The following is a 15301-nucleotide window of genomic DNA, read 5'->3' as shown; positions in this document are numbered from 1 at the left end:
AACAGGATTTCCATCAGCATTTCCGGTCTCGTCTATGAAAGTTCCTTCTGTAGTCAACCAGTTGCCAACTTTCCTTTCGTACGTTGGCATTTTCTCCCAGCATATCTGACAGCTAGTATTGAATCTCTTCAAAAGAAAGCTTCTGGATTCATAGCCCGTGACTCCTCACATTACCAGTGTAACCAACCTGAAACATTGGTTTAACCTGTTACCTCTTTGCACTAGAAGGTGTTTTGCATGCCTCCCATTTATTTAGAAAGTCTTTTCTATGGCTGGCCCACCATAGATCATAATTTATTGTTATGTTCAAGAATTCATAGTTAGTTTAATTACCCAAAAGCATTAATAAGAGACTGCGAACTAGGCCCACCGTCCGTTCAGTTCAAAGCCCCTTGCCGGAGTGTTTCCGTGTGTCGCACGCTTGCACAAGTTCTGATGCTCATCGCTGTTTGTGCGGTTCCTGACGATGGTAGCTTTTCTACTGCAACATATCAATCCTTTCACCCAGGAGGAAGTCCTTACACTGGTCAGGGGGATGTCTGACCATTGGCGTTCAGTTGTTTGGAACCTGGGCGACTGGGATGCTGCACATGACGCAGTTTCAGGAATATTTTTTTTTTAATATTGTTAGCTTGTAGGGGCTGTTACAGGAGTGTAACAGATATACAAAATAGAACACTAAGTAGTACATATGAAGGCACATTTTTGAACACTAAAACTCACGAAAGACAAGAGTACACTATTTTGGTAAATCACACTGAATACACAACAAAAACATTTTTACGTATAATATCTTCTCAGTGCTAAAACTTACAAGAGCGTACGCTGCTGAGCACGCAAAAAACAACATTGAACAAAGGCTGATAAAAAAACAACAACAAGAACACATGAGCAGATAATAAATGGAGTCACGGAAGTCCCAATCCATTTAAGTATCAAAAACATATAATCAAAATTATCCAGTGCCAGAGGGAAAGGTTCGTTAGTATTGAGTATACAATTTAGAAATGCATGTTTCAAAAGAAGCTAGGGTATCACTTAGTGCTATTTCTTCGGGGAGGTTATTCCACTCTGATATAGTTCTTGGAAAGAAAGAATACTTATAGGTATCATTATTTGGTTTCTCTAAATTTATTTGACATGGATGAGTATTTCTTAGATGCCTAGATACACGGGGCGTTATATAGTTACTTGTATTAAGGTTAAACATTTGATTTCTCAACGGGAATAGGAATTTTAAAAGAGCTATTTTCCGGCGATCAGAAAGGAGGGGAAGACTTAACTGTTTAAGCATTTCATTTACTGATTCGGTTCTTCAATACTTCGACAGTACAAACCTAGCAGACATTCTTTGCACCCTTTCTAATTTGCTTATTTGGTAACTTCTGAAAGGATCCCAGATAACAGAAGCGTATTCTAAAGTTGGCCGTATTAACGTTTTGTTTGCAGTTAATTTCGTTTCAGGTGGAGCATACTTAAGGTTGCGCTTAAGGAACCAGAGCTTTTTTTGGCTGCGGAGCAGATGTTGTCAATATGTGCGTTCCAGCTTGCTTAGACCAGACGATATTGTAACGCCCAGATATTTAAATTGAGAAAATTTAGTCAAAGGTTGGTTATCAAATTTGTACACAAATGGAAGAATGTTTTTCTTTTTGTTAGTTATCACAGAAAAGACTGTCTTGTAACGATTAATTTTCATTCTCCATTGCTTACATCATTCTTGTACTTGCTGTAAAGAGTAATTTAACTGTACCTGATCATGGTGACAAGAAACATTTGTATACAACAAGCAGTCATCTGCGAACAACCGAACAGCAACATTCGGCCTTACTTTTTCCGTAATGTTGTTTATATAACACAAAAATAATACGGGCCCCAATACAGACCCCTGGGAAACGCCGGAGGGTACACTTACAATAGCTGAATTCTTTTTGTTTACTTGCACATACTGTATTCGATTTGTGAGGTAGGCTTTAATCCACAAAACAATGTTTTCATTTACCCCCAGGTTTTGTAATTTATGAATAAGTTCAAAATGAGGCACCCGATCAAAGGCCTTTGATAGATCCAAACATATCGCATCAATTTGCCCTCTATTATTAACAGCTTTGGCAAAGTTGTGTACAGTTTCAGCAAGCTGTGTTACAATCGAGAGTGACTTTCGAAACCCATGTTGGTTAGAAAAAAATATGTTTGAATCTTCAAGAAACCTATACAGCTCCTTAGACACAATATGCTCAAGTATCTTACAACAAGCACACGTCAGCGATATTGGCCTATAATTTTTAACTGAATGCTTATCTCTCGATTTGTGCACTGGTACGACTCTCGCTGTCAGCCAGTCCGAAGGTACTTGATGGCGCTCTAAACTTTTACTGAAAATAACAAATAGGTACTTGGACACCCACTCCGCGTTGGGAATTTCGTCTGGTCCCGGTGATTTTTTTGTGTCGATCTCTAGTAGTAAAGCAAAAATACCCTGCTCAGAGGTAATCAGATCTGGCATAGCCGAGAGCCGCGCGCTTCTTGTCTCTTCAACGCTTTTATGTGTGTTTTTACTATCTACAAAAACAGATTGAAAAAAATTATTAAATACGTTTGCCATTTTGGTGGGATCAGTAATGATACGGTCATTATCGGTGACATATTCCACACCCACCCGTGACGGCGCGAGATGACGCCAAAATTTTTGTGGTGATGTCCTCATAAATTGAAGCATGGATTCTGAAAAATACTTTTCCTTTGCGTCCTTTAGTTTACATTTCAGGGTACGCGATAGTTCTTGAATAAGTGTAGTATTACGAGTTTTTTTCTTGCGGCTGCGGGCTATCTTACGTTTGAGTTGAATTATTTCTCGGGTAACCCACGGGTTTTGTCTAGCCACGCGCTTAACCCTTTTTGGAACGAATCTATCCAGACAGAAGAACACTACGCTTTTAAATTGATTCCATAGTTCATTTAAGTCTTCCACACCCTCTAGAGAAGAAAGTTGTAATTCTAAATGGTCGCAAAATACTGACGTCATCGGCTCTGTTAAAGTTATACACTTGCGTGGTTAAGCACTTTGCGGTTCTGCACGTTGTTGCGACTTTGCAGGATAGCAATACCACCTTGTGATTTTCCTACCTTGCGGAAAATGGTTTCGTTGGTCGGTCTTTAAGAACTCGTTCACCGCTCGCTAACCCACCATGGGTGGAACGACGCATTAGATATCTATCAATGGTTCAAACTTGACATGCAAGGAGAATAAACACTTACTTACATGAGGCTTGGTCTGTGCTTATCACAATTATTGCAATGCAACATTATCAATGATTGCAACTCCATCTAGCTCCTCGTACGTAGTGATATGTGATGCGGCAGAAAGAGGTTCCTTGTTCTTTGTTTGGGGTAGCACAAAGGTTACAAATATGCATCACTTGCATGTTCTCCAGAAGAGAATAATTCGAATTATGTGCAATGTGAAGTTCAATGCTCACACATTAAAACTTTTCAAAAACCTTCACATAGTTCCATAGTTCCAATTACAGAGCATTATAATTATAAACTTTTAACATATCAAACGTCTGTAAGGCAAAATCAACTTGTTTTTCTATCAATTGCCAATATGAAGCGGAGAGTGCCTGCACATGCAGGCCGTTGTGTTGACACAAGGTCAACGCCTCGCTTGAGAACAGGCTACGGCCTCCAGATGTTGCAGTACTCGTTGCCTAATGTTAAAAACGAAACACATAGACTGGGCACGGATTTGATGAGTTTGAGCAGAAAGGATATTCGTTTACTGTTTCTCTAGTGTTATTTGTGCCTATTCTTGATGGGACCTCCAACCTGCAAGAAATGTTTGTGATGTACGCCAATTCTTTTTTTTATATGTTGTGTGTTTTGATCCTATGTAAACCTTGTTCTACGGGTCACTAGTATGTAAAATAGTTTCTCTCGTTGCTGGTGGGGAGGAGAAACTCTGTCAAGCGACAACAGTCTGCTTTTTTTTTCTTCCTTCCCCTCTCCCCTGGAGAGAAACAATAAAGTTGAAGTTGAAGATGTCATCAACCTCGTATGTTAGCGGTAGAGAACAATTAACATAATATGTGCACATCCCCATACCAAAATCGCTTTAACACTTATTTCAGTTATACGACTAATTTCACATATTCTGAAGGTTTTCACCAGGAACCTGTCCATTCAGTGCAATTTAATTCCCTAGAAAACACCAGAGGAACTGCACTACCATCGAGTCTGGTGGGATCAGCTGGCCCTTCTACTGGGAAATACACCGCATCCTGGGGTCGCCGCCTGTAAACGACAGCAGTCTGGTGGAGGAGAGCAACTGCTCAGGCAGAGCCATACCTGCAGTTTCGGAGATATCCATCTTTCAGATTTTAATCATGGCTGTTTCTGGTGTACATGCTTTGTACATGTTGTGTCCTAATAGGAAGTGGAGTCTCTGTGCATTTCTTGATGAACCATACCACTGTGGCAGCCCTAGTTGGTGGGTGCACTGTTTACACCAACTCTTTTACGTCACACTGCAGCAGCAGTTTGCTTCATGTGTACTTCTGGTATGGTATGTGGACAAAACATGCCGGTTGAGCCAGGCATTACTAATACATTGTTTTTTGATGGGTTTACTCAGCTATGTATACAGGACGTAAAGTGATGGATACAGTCTGAGATGAACCAGCCCCAAAGCCCGCTATAAAGAGAAGTCCGAGCTCAGCCTTCGCTTCGTCGTCTTCTAACCTGCGTACGTAACACATTCTTTGTTAAAAAGGCATACTTATTTACAAATATAAAGAGATTTTCCACCACTGCTCAAGGCGTCAGTAGAAGGTAGATTGTCATGTGTGCCTTGGAGCTTGCAGCTTTGAGACACACATGGCGTCAATAAAAAGGTAGGTTGTTGTGCGTGCTCGGAGATTGTAGCAGCTTCATCATTCTCTTAGGGGAAAACTGCTTCTAAAGCTTTTTTTATATAACTTCTGATTTAATTCAAATCAAATTTATATAGCTTATTTCCCATTACAACCTGACTACACATATGTACTTGGTTTTGATCTAACCTAATTAGTTTTGTTAATATTTAAATTTCCTTTGCTATGATTATGGGAAGGATTAAGACAAACTGAATACTAATATATAAAAATAAGCATATATCAGTGAACTAAACGGTATGCAGAATCCAATAAGGCATATATGCGAGCTCTAGGATGCTTTATAAACTTTTTATGACACTTTTGAACTTTCCAGTTTCAAGATGATTTATTGCACGATGCCTAAGAGGCACCTAAAAAAAGCCTGATACCCTTATATATATTTGTACCCTTGTTGTACATATCACACATACACCTACCAGAGAAAGAAAAAATTATGAAGATTAGACATGTGCAAGTGGAGATATGACTTCCATAAAATAGTAAGGGGTGTAAATAGTTCACTCGAAAATAACATAAAAAAACATCCAGACTCATTTTACTTTGTTTCCAGGACAATATTTCAAGATGAGAGATTTATTTTTAAAAAATCCTTCAGGACAAGATGATAAGTACCTGCCAATCTTCAAAAAACACAATTTCAAAAATGTGTTTTCTTAGCATATTTTTGCTTCAAAGAGCAGTGTCTACCCTTAGCTGACTAGTGATACATACCAGCGTCTCCCTTCTAGGTTGAGCTTGGCACGTATCTTTCAAATGTGCTGCGTACATGCTTGGCGTACATGTTTGTTATGAAATGAGGTGTTGCTTTTATGTTCTCAGCTTTTCTGTTCTCTTTTTGGCAGTTCACTGACATGTCTATCAGGTAGCCCCTGAAACACTTGCTTGGGGATTGCGAGAATAGCTTTAATAGCTCTCGACATTGAGTAGCAATGCGCCGCTCCGCGCATTGCTGCTTAAGAACTCTGTGTGGAACTGGGGCAACACTCAACAGTCTGCCTGCTCCAGGTTAAAGCACCTGCTCTGCTCGGATTTCTGAGTTGCGCGGTGTAACGCCACCTACAAGACTCATCTCAACCGATGCCAGCTCCTTCGGGCTTAGGGCTGTGCTCCTGCAAGAGCAACCTTCGGGTGAACGTTGGACTGTCGCTTTTGCTTCTTGGTGCGCTTACGCCTACAGTACCGCGCTGCAACCAAACGGAGAAAGAGTCCCTTGCTGTGACCTGGGCTGTGCTCAGATTATCAGTACCTGCGTGGGCTCAACTTGATTTCGAGGCTCCAGCGGAACCGGAGACACTCGGTGCCGTCCTCTTCATCTGCCACTTGAAGGGAGCCAGACTCCCCACCTGCTCGCTGGGACCTTGACCCCACCGAGAGCCGGCAGGCCGTCGACCAGCGGGGCAGTCTCCTCGACCTTGACCTGAAGCAGCCTTACTAGTGGAGTCGTCAACTGCAGGGCGCTCATCGCAAAAGGGAGTCGCAAGGACTCATTGTGGCCGCGCTGTCAAGCCGCCGCGATGGCTCAATTTGTGACCTTGTTTTTGGTCTAGTAACTCTCCAGGAGGGGAGATGCAGGGGTTGCCAACCAGGTGTTACTGGGTTTAGCTTCCGATTCCCGAGATGGTGCAAGCTGTGCATCGCCTATGTATATAAGGAAAAATTCGAGAATAAAAGTTGGTTGGTTCCAAGAGAGTCACCGGTGCCGTCGGTTTTCTAGCGCCCGATACCGTCCAATTTACGCGACGCCAAACAAGCCAGAGGTTATTCATGCAGCTGCATCCCAACAACCGTGTCACATGGATGTCGGCCATCTCGGGGGTCTCTCTGTCGATGATGGTGGCAAAGCTGTGAAGCCTTTCTGGAAGCCTTGGCAGACCAGAGGAATGCAAAGACCATGACTGTACCTTGTGTATACACCAACTCATGTTTACAAACACACCGGAGCGCCCCTAGCGGACGCCACCGGCGTCGCGCATGCGCGGTGGATGGTGGGCAAGAAGCCCGCCGTCGCCCATAAACAAACCATTGAATTGCGTTGTTGTCGGCGTCGGTGGGAGCCCCCGTGCTCTTTTTCGCGTTGAAATTGTTGATTCTACGTCCTCCTAACAATATCCGACTACTTGAGCGGCTTCAACAAAACTAACGAGGCAAAACTTTGCGTGAATAATGTGACGTGCGGCGATTCATTTCACGTGGACGCCGCAGAATAGGCGCTAAACCCTGACACGGTGAGATTCTGCATGCTATTTTCAGTCGCGACGTCGCTCGGACTGCAAAAGTGTGGACCGTAGCTGAGATGGTGGACGTCGATGCTGAAAAACCCAAGTAGAATCGGGCATTACAAGTCGGTGATGGCCACTGGTAACAATGATCAACATCTTCTTGTATCTGTTTACACTTAGCCTACTTACCCCAACCAACCTTCAAAAGTGTTTTGAGGCCTGCACTTAGTTCTTATCGCAATTACCGGGTCAACGTTTGGTTACGGGCCGCTGTCGTTTGAACGAGCTGACGACAAAAAGCAGCTAAATTTGAAAGAGCAGACGACAGTTTGAACGGATGCGCAATGGAGTACGGGCAAGAAGCACAGCGTCCCGCATCAACAAACCCTTCGAATGTCACGTTGTCGGCGTCTGTGTGAGTCTGCATACTCTTTTTCGCTTTGTAATTGTCGATTCTACGTCCTCATCGCAATGTCTTACCACTTTAATCGCCTGAGCGAAATTATCAAGGCTCGTTACGCCGCTAAACTTTCCATAAATAATTTTACGTGCGGCGATTCATTCGCATGAACGCCACAGAATGGACGCCAAAACCATGATGAGATTCTTCTAGCTATTTTCGGTCGCGACGTCGCTCGTGCTGCAAAAATGTAGAAGGCAGCGGCGATGATCGACGTCGATACTGAAAATTGGAAGCGGGAACAGAGCAAGCGTAACAAGTCGGTGATGGCCACCGGTACCAATGATCAACATCTTGTATCTACTGTTTACACGGAGCCTACTTAAGTCTTTTGAGGCCTGCAATTACTTCTTATTGCAATCACTGGGTCAAAGTTTGGTCTACGGGCCGCTTTTGTGTGAACGAGCAGACTACAAGAAGCAGACAAGTTTGAAAGAGCAGACGAAAGTTTGAACGATCAGCCGGCCGTGTGAATTTGAAGACGCACTGAACCCGTGGGTGGTCCGGACAACTAGGAGGTTTTCTCTCGCTCATGTTGGAAAAAGGCAAATACATCTGGCGACCACAAAGTATTGCCCGCACAAGCAATCGTAGTTCGACAGTGTCTGGTTTGCCCTATTTACGGCTACTATCCACGTTCTCGGACGAACGGAGGGGGAAAAACACATGAAAACTGATCTTCAAACCTTTCCAGACTCTCTTGGTACAGCCCCCATCGCAGCATTTTTACAAAAAGGCAGGTTTTTTTGTCTCGTTTCTTCCAAAGGAACACAGGAATGCATGTCTGGCACGGCGACTTCTGCCCACCGCCCCAGACCGGAAGTGCGTCCGGCGCGCCACCACCGCGGCGTGACGTAGGAGAGTTGAGTTTGTGTATATACCAGTGCGCTACTTGCAAAGAAATGGAGCTTTAGTCGGTGAGACTCTTTAAGACCTTGGCAACAAATGCACCTCAAAGGGATTTGTATCGCTGTACCAGCTTATCGCTTCCACTGCTTTCCTGACGTCATTGACATCACGGCTTAACAAACTATTGTTTTCTGCATGGCGCATGCCTTAGTTGAGAGTGACTCTACCGAGAGGTGTCGGCTTCTCAAAGTGATTTTACTGCTCTTTAACTACCACACTTTATTTTGTATGATTATTCAGGTATATGCTTTTGTGTGCATTAGTTTCTGTGCAACAGCATCAGAATTCAACTGTGATCTCGCCGGAAACTCTGGCACAAAGAAGTGCTCTGACTGAAAACCGAAACCTAGGAACTCATCAAAATCTAGCTTTTTGTTCGTGAGACCTTAGAGGGATGGTGAATCGAAATTTAGATTTCTGAAAAACAACGCTGGAGATGTACGCGGGACGCAACAATCCCTACAACACCACTAGTAAGCAGTGTTGTCAGATGTAGGGACATGTCCCTACTTGTAGGGACATTCGCGGTTTTTTTTACGCTGTAGGGACGTAGGGACGGTTTTTGAGTTTTCGAGGAGTTTGTAGGGACTTCGTGTGACAACCTTCAATTTTTTTTTTTTTTTTTTGTGGGGCGGGGGAGGGAGGTGGGATGGCGAGTGGCGCTTGTGCTCGCTCGAGTTACGGTAGTCCAAATGTTGGCCTCGGCTGAAGCGTTCTTTGAGGGGCCCGGCTGGCGAAGTCGCCTGTCGTCTTGATTATTGTCTTGGTTTGAGCCTATCGTCTTTATTTTATCTGCCTCGTGCGATATGTTGTTGAGCTCAGCTGGGCGAATACCTCTGGCATCAGATTGCGCCAACCAACGAATTGTGGAGCGAACCGTCCCCGAATAAAAGCGGATAAGTCATTTTTCTCGACATTTTATATCAATGTTGTCTTTTGTATGTTACATATGTCACTACCGCAAAAACTAAAAAAGCTGGCAAAAATAAATTCTCCGTCATCCACACTTGTAGAATGGTTTGGGAGCAAGTCGGGCCCTGCAAAGGTAGGGCCCGGATTAATGTACGAGCTAAGGGGTCTGCAGCCGAGGGCCCCAGGCTGCCAGGGGGCTCCGTGCTGACCCCGGAAATTAAAAAAAAAAAAATGTAGGGCTGGGCATTGATTAGAAGGTTTCACTCGATCAATCGGCACCCTTTAATCGATTAATTAATCGGTCTCGTTTATTTTTATGCATAACATTACAAAATTTGAGATTAATATATTTTGTTTCCCTTCGCTGAATATGTGATAAAAGGCGCAATATACAACTTGGATTATGAATCGGTCTCGATATGTATACTAAAGAACAACTCAGACACTCCCACTCGCAGATTATTAGTTCAGCTGCATGCGGCAAAAGAGCTTATTTGATATTCTCCAGCAGGAGCAGCCTTCTTTGATCGTTCACAATAGTCTCTGCTGCGCTGAAAGGACACTCGAATAGCCTTGAAGTGGCAGGGACACCTGTAATTTTCTGTACTTGTCTGGAGCCAGAATTTTTGCCAGTACAGTTTACTTTAGGCTAAAATTTGACCTAAAGTTTGCCTTCATACAGGTGTACTCGCTTGTCCACGTATGCGTGGTGGAAGCGTTTAATTTTTACTTTATTTTGGTTCGTCAAAATTTTACTGATTAGGTTAAAAATTTTAGCCGCGATTAAAGCATTAATCGATTAATCTACAAAATCGATAATTGCCCAGCCCTAAAAAAAGGCAAGTTGGTTTTAGTTCAAAACAACTCAGACCTCTGAAAGCCGCTTTCAGTGTCGTCGTCTCCCCCTCCCCCCTCCCCCCTCCCCCCCCCCCCCCCCCCCGCTTTTCCCCAGTTCTTTTTTTTTTTGTATTGGTGAAAAGAGGGGTGCCATAAAATTCTCTTCCCTGTAGATGAGCTGGTGTTTGTGAGCCCATTGTAAAAGACTGTGCTAGAGCAACAAAATGTGTTGCCTCCCATCCTCCTTGTGGAAGGGAGCAAAGCTGTCGACGCTGGCGGTCCCGTTGAAGTATCTTCTAATTGAAGCCAGACGGAAGGACGGTCACGGAGTTCTCTATTGTACATGCTATGGTGCCCCTCGACGCGTTTTACGGACAATGGTGGGTTGGAAGGCAAGCGAGGGTTGCCGAAGGCTACACGAGCAACATACGCTACACATCATGTTTTGTTCATTTTTGGTCTTTTAGTGTACTTCTCTATGGAAAGTTTCCTCCGAAACGACAAGTTTCAAAACAAGCAAAAATAAATATCGGTGAACCTCCCGAAGCCATCCTTCCTAACCACTAACAGGCGTTTCAAGGGGCTGGCTCTTGAGATGTCCTCCAAAAGTTTTTGAGAAGCAGTGACTACAAGCAACTGCTCTGCAGCCTGTGTCTAGTCTGCCAGTGCGAGACAACACTTTTCCTGCCATCGAGTGCTGCAACCTTTTACAAGCCTCTGAGGTATGTCTTATTTATCGTAGCTTGGAGTAATATGTCCAAATGGCTAAAAAAAGCTCTTAATTACTGCAATTAGAAGAAACAAGGCCACTTCCAAAACTAATTGAAACATTTTTGTAGGAGGGGAGTTTAAAAATATATCCTCAATCTTCATGAGAAATGCCTGTGAATGTGTCTGAATGACAGTGGTTAATTGATAAATAATCACATTCAGTCTCAAATATTTATTTTATTTTTTTGAATGCAGATTTTTTTTTAGTTTGGAACACAAGAGTTGCAGTTATTAGAAGAGGGTGAAGCGGTTTGAGCCCTAAATACTGAACCGAAATCTGGATTCCACAAAGCACGCGACAAAAGCATGCAACCGGTGTGCTACAAACACCAAAACATCACTCACGCAGCGATATCCCGAGCGGATCGCCATATTTAAAAAAAAAAAAAAAAAAAAAGGAAGCGCATTTGATTGACAGGTATGTTCACATCTTGTTTCTCCGAGAAGGAGAGGGAACGGCCTCGCGTCTTCTCCGCCTTGAGGGATCGAAGCGAAGAGAGGAGGAAACGAGATATCTTTATGTCACGCGCGTCGCCGGCCTGGTTCAATCTCGACCTCTTTTTCCAAAAATACGGCCGTCCGTTCGAGATATCGCCTTACGAGTAGTGTTGTAGGGATTGTAGCGTCCCGCCTACAGCTCCTGCATTGTTTTTTGTTCTTTTAATCCAAATTTCGGTTCACCATTTCTTTAATCACCAAGATTGCTTTGCATGTTTGTGTTGCTTTACTGGTCAGGTCAATAAGCAATTAAAGGCTAGTTAGACAACCTCCAATCACTGTAATATACACTCTCAGAAAAAAAGGCTGTAGCCCTTACCCCCTTTGTCTCATATAATACACCCCAAAACTTCAATGTACAGCGCACTGACGTCGATCTGACGGCACTAACTTTCACGATAGGCTTGATAGCCGTGTGCTACGACTTACCAGTGTGTGGTACTACAATACCAATGTATGTGCTACTGACTACAAAAAAAAAACTGTGTTTTTTCGGTCTGGCTGCAAAACCTCAGTGTTTTCTCTCTTTGATCTTTGACACATACTTTAGCTATTTCATAAGTTATATCGCAGCGTTATCAAGCCCCTCGTAAAAGTTGGGGCCGTTTGTTCGACTCTAATGCGCTGTACATCGAACTGAAGTTTTGGGGTGCATCATATGGGACAAAAGGGTGTAAGACGACACCTTTTTTTTTAGAGTGTAAATGTTATATTTTCAGGACAGTTTTCTAGTTGCGACTCGCGAAGCATGTATTTAGGGGCAACAAAATTTTTCTTCTTTGTAATGGGAATTTTGCGGGTATTCTTTCGGTTACTGTCGAATGCAATTTGTGCCCGTGGAGTTATGCCACTCGAAATGAAGGCGGTCATCTGTGCCATCTCTGTAGCATCATGATGAATTTATGCAAGCCGGCAGAGACACTTACTGCGTAAATAAGGTTGTAAACCTGGTAAAACAAGTCCATAGGAACACGCAGTCATCATTTTCAACTTTTCAACGGAGGTTTACGAGGCCCTCCTCAATGTGTGCGACACTTCTTAACATATCCCCCAATTGTTCTGTTGCGTTTTGTACCTCATAGTGGTTGATTGAGTATTTACAAAACAGCCTTTAATGCACAATCGCATCTGCTTCATTTTCACCCAGTGAAACACCAATTTTCTGATCATCAAGCCTACCGATAAAAAAAAGCCTTCTAAGATGTATCATAAAATGAACGATATTTGTATATCATATAAGGTGGTGAAATATACATGATGCCGTCATTGTTGTTACCACCATCCACCATCTTTATCATAGTCGGTATTATCACCATTATTAGGGGCCTCATAAGCAGCCTTAGCCCAGGGTTCTAAATCCGGCCATGCGGAAAGGGGAACGTTAAACGTATGTCACATTGATTAGCAAGACGTTAAACTTTTTAAATATTTGTTCTTTCTAGATTTGTTCCTAACCATCTCTTGGGAAATATCTACCGGCATCAATTGCTCCACTGACTCCTCAACATGATGGATCCGGGTGAGGGTTCCTCGTCAACATCGAAGTCAAGAAAGCAAAGATTTCGTGATGCATGGATTGAGCAGCCGGAATTTCAGGGCTGGTTGGCTGCAGTCCCTGGGGATCCGTTCAGGGCGTTCTGCAAAGTTTGCAGCGCTAGTATGGTCGCTGGCAGTAGCGAGCTTAAAAAGCACGCTGAAAGGCAAGGCCACAAGAAAGCCATGTTAGGCCTCCAGAAACAACACCTCCTAACAGGGTTCATCCAGAAAAAGCCAAAAGACTCCATGGATGACAAGGTGAAGATGGCAGAGATCAAGCTTTCTGCGTTTATCACGGAACACTCCCTGTCATTCAAAGTGATGGACCACATGGGCGAGCTCGTGAAAACGGTGTTTCCTGATTCTAAAATCGCAGAACAGGTGAGACTTCACAAGACGAAATGCACATCAATTGTAAAAAATGTGCTAGCAAAGGCAGAAGTGCAGAGCCTTTCCGCCATACTAAGAAAAACGCGGTTTTCTCTTTTCGTCGATGAGGGCACGGATGTCTCGAGCACAAAGCTCCTCTGCTGTGTCGTACGTTATTATTGCGATGCTGTAGATGATGTCATCACGCAGCTGCTTGAAGTTATTCCCCTCGACGCCACGAGTTGCTCCGCAGAGTCCCTCGCAACTGCTGTTGAGCAGTGCTTAAACCACAAGGAGATTCCAATGAAAAACATTATCGCACTGGCTTGCGATAACGCTAGCGTGATGGTCGGCGAACACAACTCTTTGATGACCCGACTGCACGCGAACGCGGACAGAAGCTTTGTGACCATCAGGTGCATCTGCCACTCTTTACACATCGCTGCCAGCAAAGCTGCAATGAAGCTACCGCGGAATCTTGAAGATCTGCTGAAGAATGTCGCGAGTTACTTCGGGCATAGTTGCAAGCGTCAAGCTCAGCTTGCTGATCTGCAGGAATACCTTAAAACAGAGAAGCATAGAATCCTAAAGCCCAGCGAAACGCGGTGGCTGGCACTGCAAAAATGCGTCGAGCGCGTCTTTCAGGAATGGGACACATTGAAGTTGCTTTTCTTGCAAGCGTCTGTAGAGGACAGAGTTGCAGCTGCAGGGCAGATCTTGGCCGAAATGAACCCAATTAATGAGGCGTATTTGAAGTTCATGGCCTACGTCTTGGGATTTTTCAACAAAATGAACGCTCTGTTTCAGAGCAAAGAGAACCTCATCGCTGTTATGCAGCAAGAAAGCCTGAGGCTCATTCGATGCCTCTGCCAAAATTTCATGCGACCGGAAGCAATTCAAGATGTCGAGAAGCTCAACCCCATGGATCCGCGTTCTCTTCTTCCACTGGAGGAAGTATATCTCGGAGAGAGCTGCCAAGAGCTTCTTCAAAGCATGGAAGGGGGGAGCTCGGATATCAAGCACCTGAGGCTGCGGTGTCTGGAGTTCTACCAGACGGCTGTCTTCGAGGTGAAGAAAAGGCTCCCAGTTTCCAGACCATTCTACCACGAGGTACAATTCGTCCAACCCAGCACAGCATTGAGCTACGAAGCTCGTAAACAGCTGCCCGTGCTGCCAGTCCTGCAAAGGCGGTACACACACTTGTTGCCACGCGCCGATGCTCTGCAAGGGGAATGGCGAATGCTGCCTTCTTTTTTCACTGAATCCGAGAAGGCACTTCTGCGAGAAAAGCCCGCCGCTTCATTCTGGGGCGAAATGTCCAAGCTAAAAAACTTCGAAGGCAAGCCCGAATTCGAAAACATCGCTTGCCTGGCAAAGTTGGTGCTAACACTGCCGCACTCCAATGCTGAAACGGAAAGAATATTTTCCCTACTGACAGACGTGAAGACGAGGAAAAGAAACCGCCTTGCTCCGGACAGCATCAACGCAGTGCTTGTCGTGAAATCTGGCATGACTGCAAGGTCAGAGACGTGCACTAATTTCAAGGTGGAAAAGAAGCACATGAAGTTGTTCACCAGCGAAATTTATAAGGCGTAACGCAAGCAGACCAACTCGTCATCAAAACTTTATTCTCCCATCTCATGAAACAACCTTTCAAATTTCATTGTAGACGGTGGCGACACTATTTCGCGTATCATTGTCCTCAGCTTTTCCAAAGGGTGCTATATTGTGTTACGACTGGCAAGCCATTTTAATCCTTTGTGTATGCGTGCATAAACTGTAAATATAATCATGTCCGTCATGTACTTTTTTATTGGTGTTTCCCGACATTTCGTTTTTCCCTTTTACTGGTTATA

General features: G+C 44.0%; 2 protein-coding genes across 2 annotated transcripts; both read left to right on the top strand.

Annotated features, from left to right (window-relative positions):
• Window positions 1–12991: 12991 nt before the first annotated feature.
• Window positions 12992–14171, top strand: LOC121835415 (the record flags this gene model as incomplete). The annotated part of the gene is made up of 1 exon (XM_042289595.1): window positions 12992–14171. A coding segment is annotated over exon 1 (1125 nt), but the record flags the coding sequence as incomplete, so codon positions are not given.
• On the top strand, window positions 14126–15082 carry LOC121835489. The gene has a single exon (XM_042289733.1). The coding sequence runs from the start codon at window positions 14172–14174 to the stop codon at window positions 15039–15041; it is 870 nt and encodes a 289-aa protein (XP_042145667.1). The 5' UTR covers window positions 14126–14171; the 3' UTR covers window positions 15042–15082.
• Window positions 15083–15301: the final 219 nt, after the last annotated feature.

Source organism: Ixodes scapularis, unplaced genomic scaffold, assembly GCF_016920785.2.
Source record: "Ixodes scapularis isolate PalLabHiFi unplaced genomic scaffold, ASM1692078v2 PGA_scaffold13__105_contigs__length_92229423, whole genome shotgun sequence".
Classification (NCBI taxonomy): Eukaryota; Metazoa; Arthropoda; class Arachnida; order Ixodida; family Ixodidae; genus Ixodes; species Ixodes scapularis.
Note: the sequence above shows the minus strand (reverse complement) of the source record. Positions and strands in the feature narration are given on the sequence as shown.

Bases quoted from the DNA above. Each gene is read 5' to 3' on its own strand.
- LOC121835489 (XM_042289733.1), top strand. From the start codon at position 14,172: ATGAACCCAATTAATGAGGCGTATTTGAAGTTCATGGCCTACGTCTTG.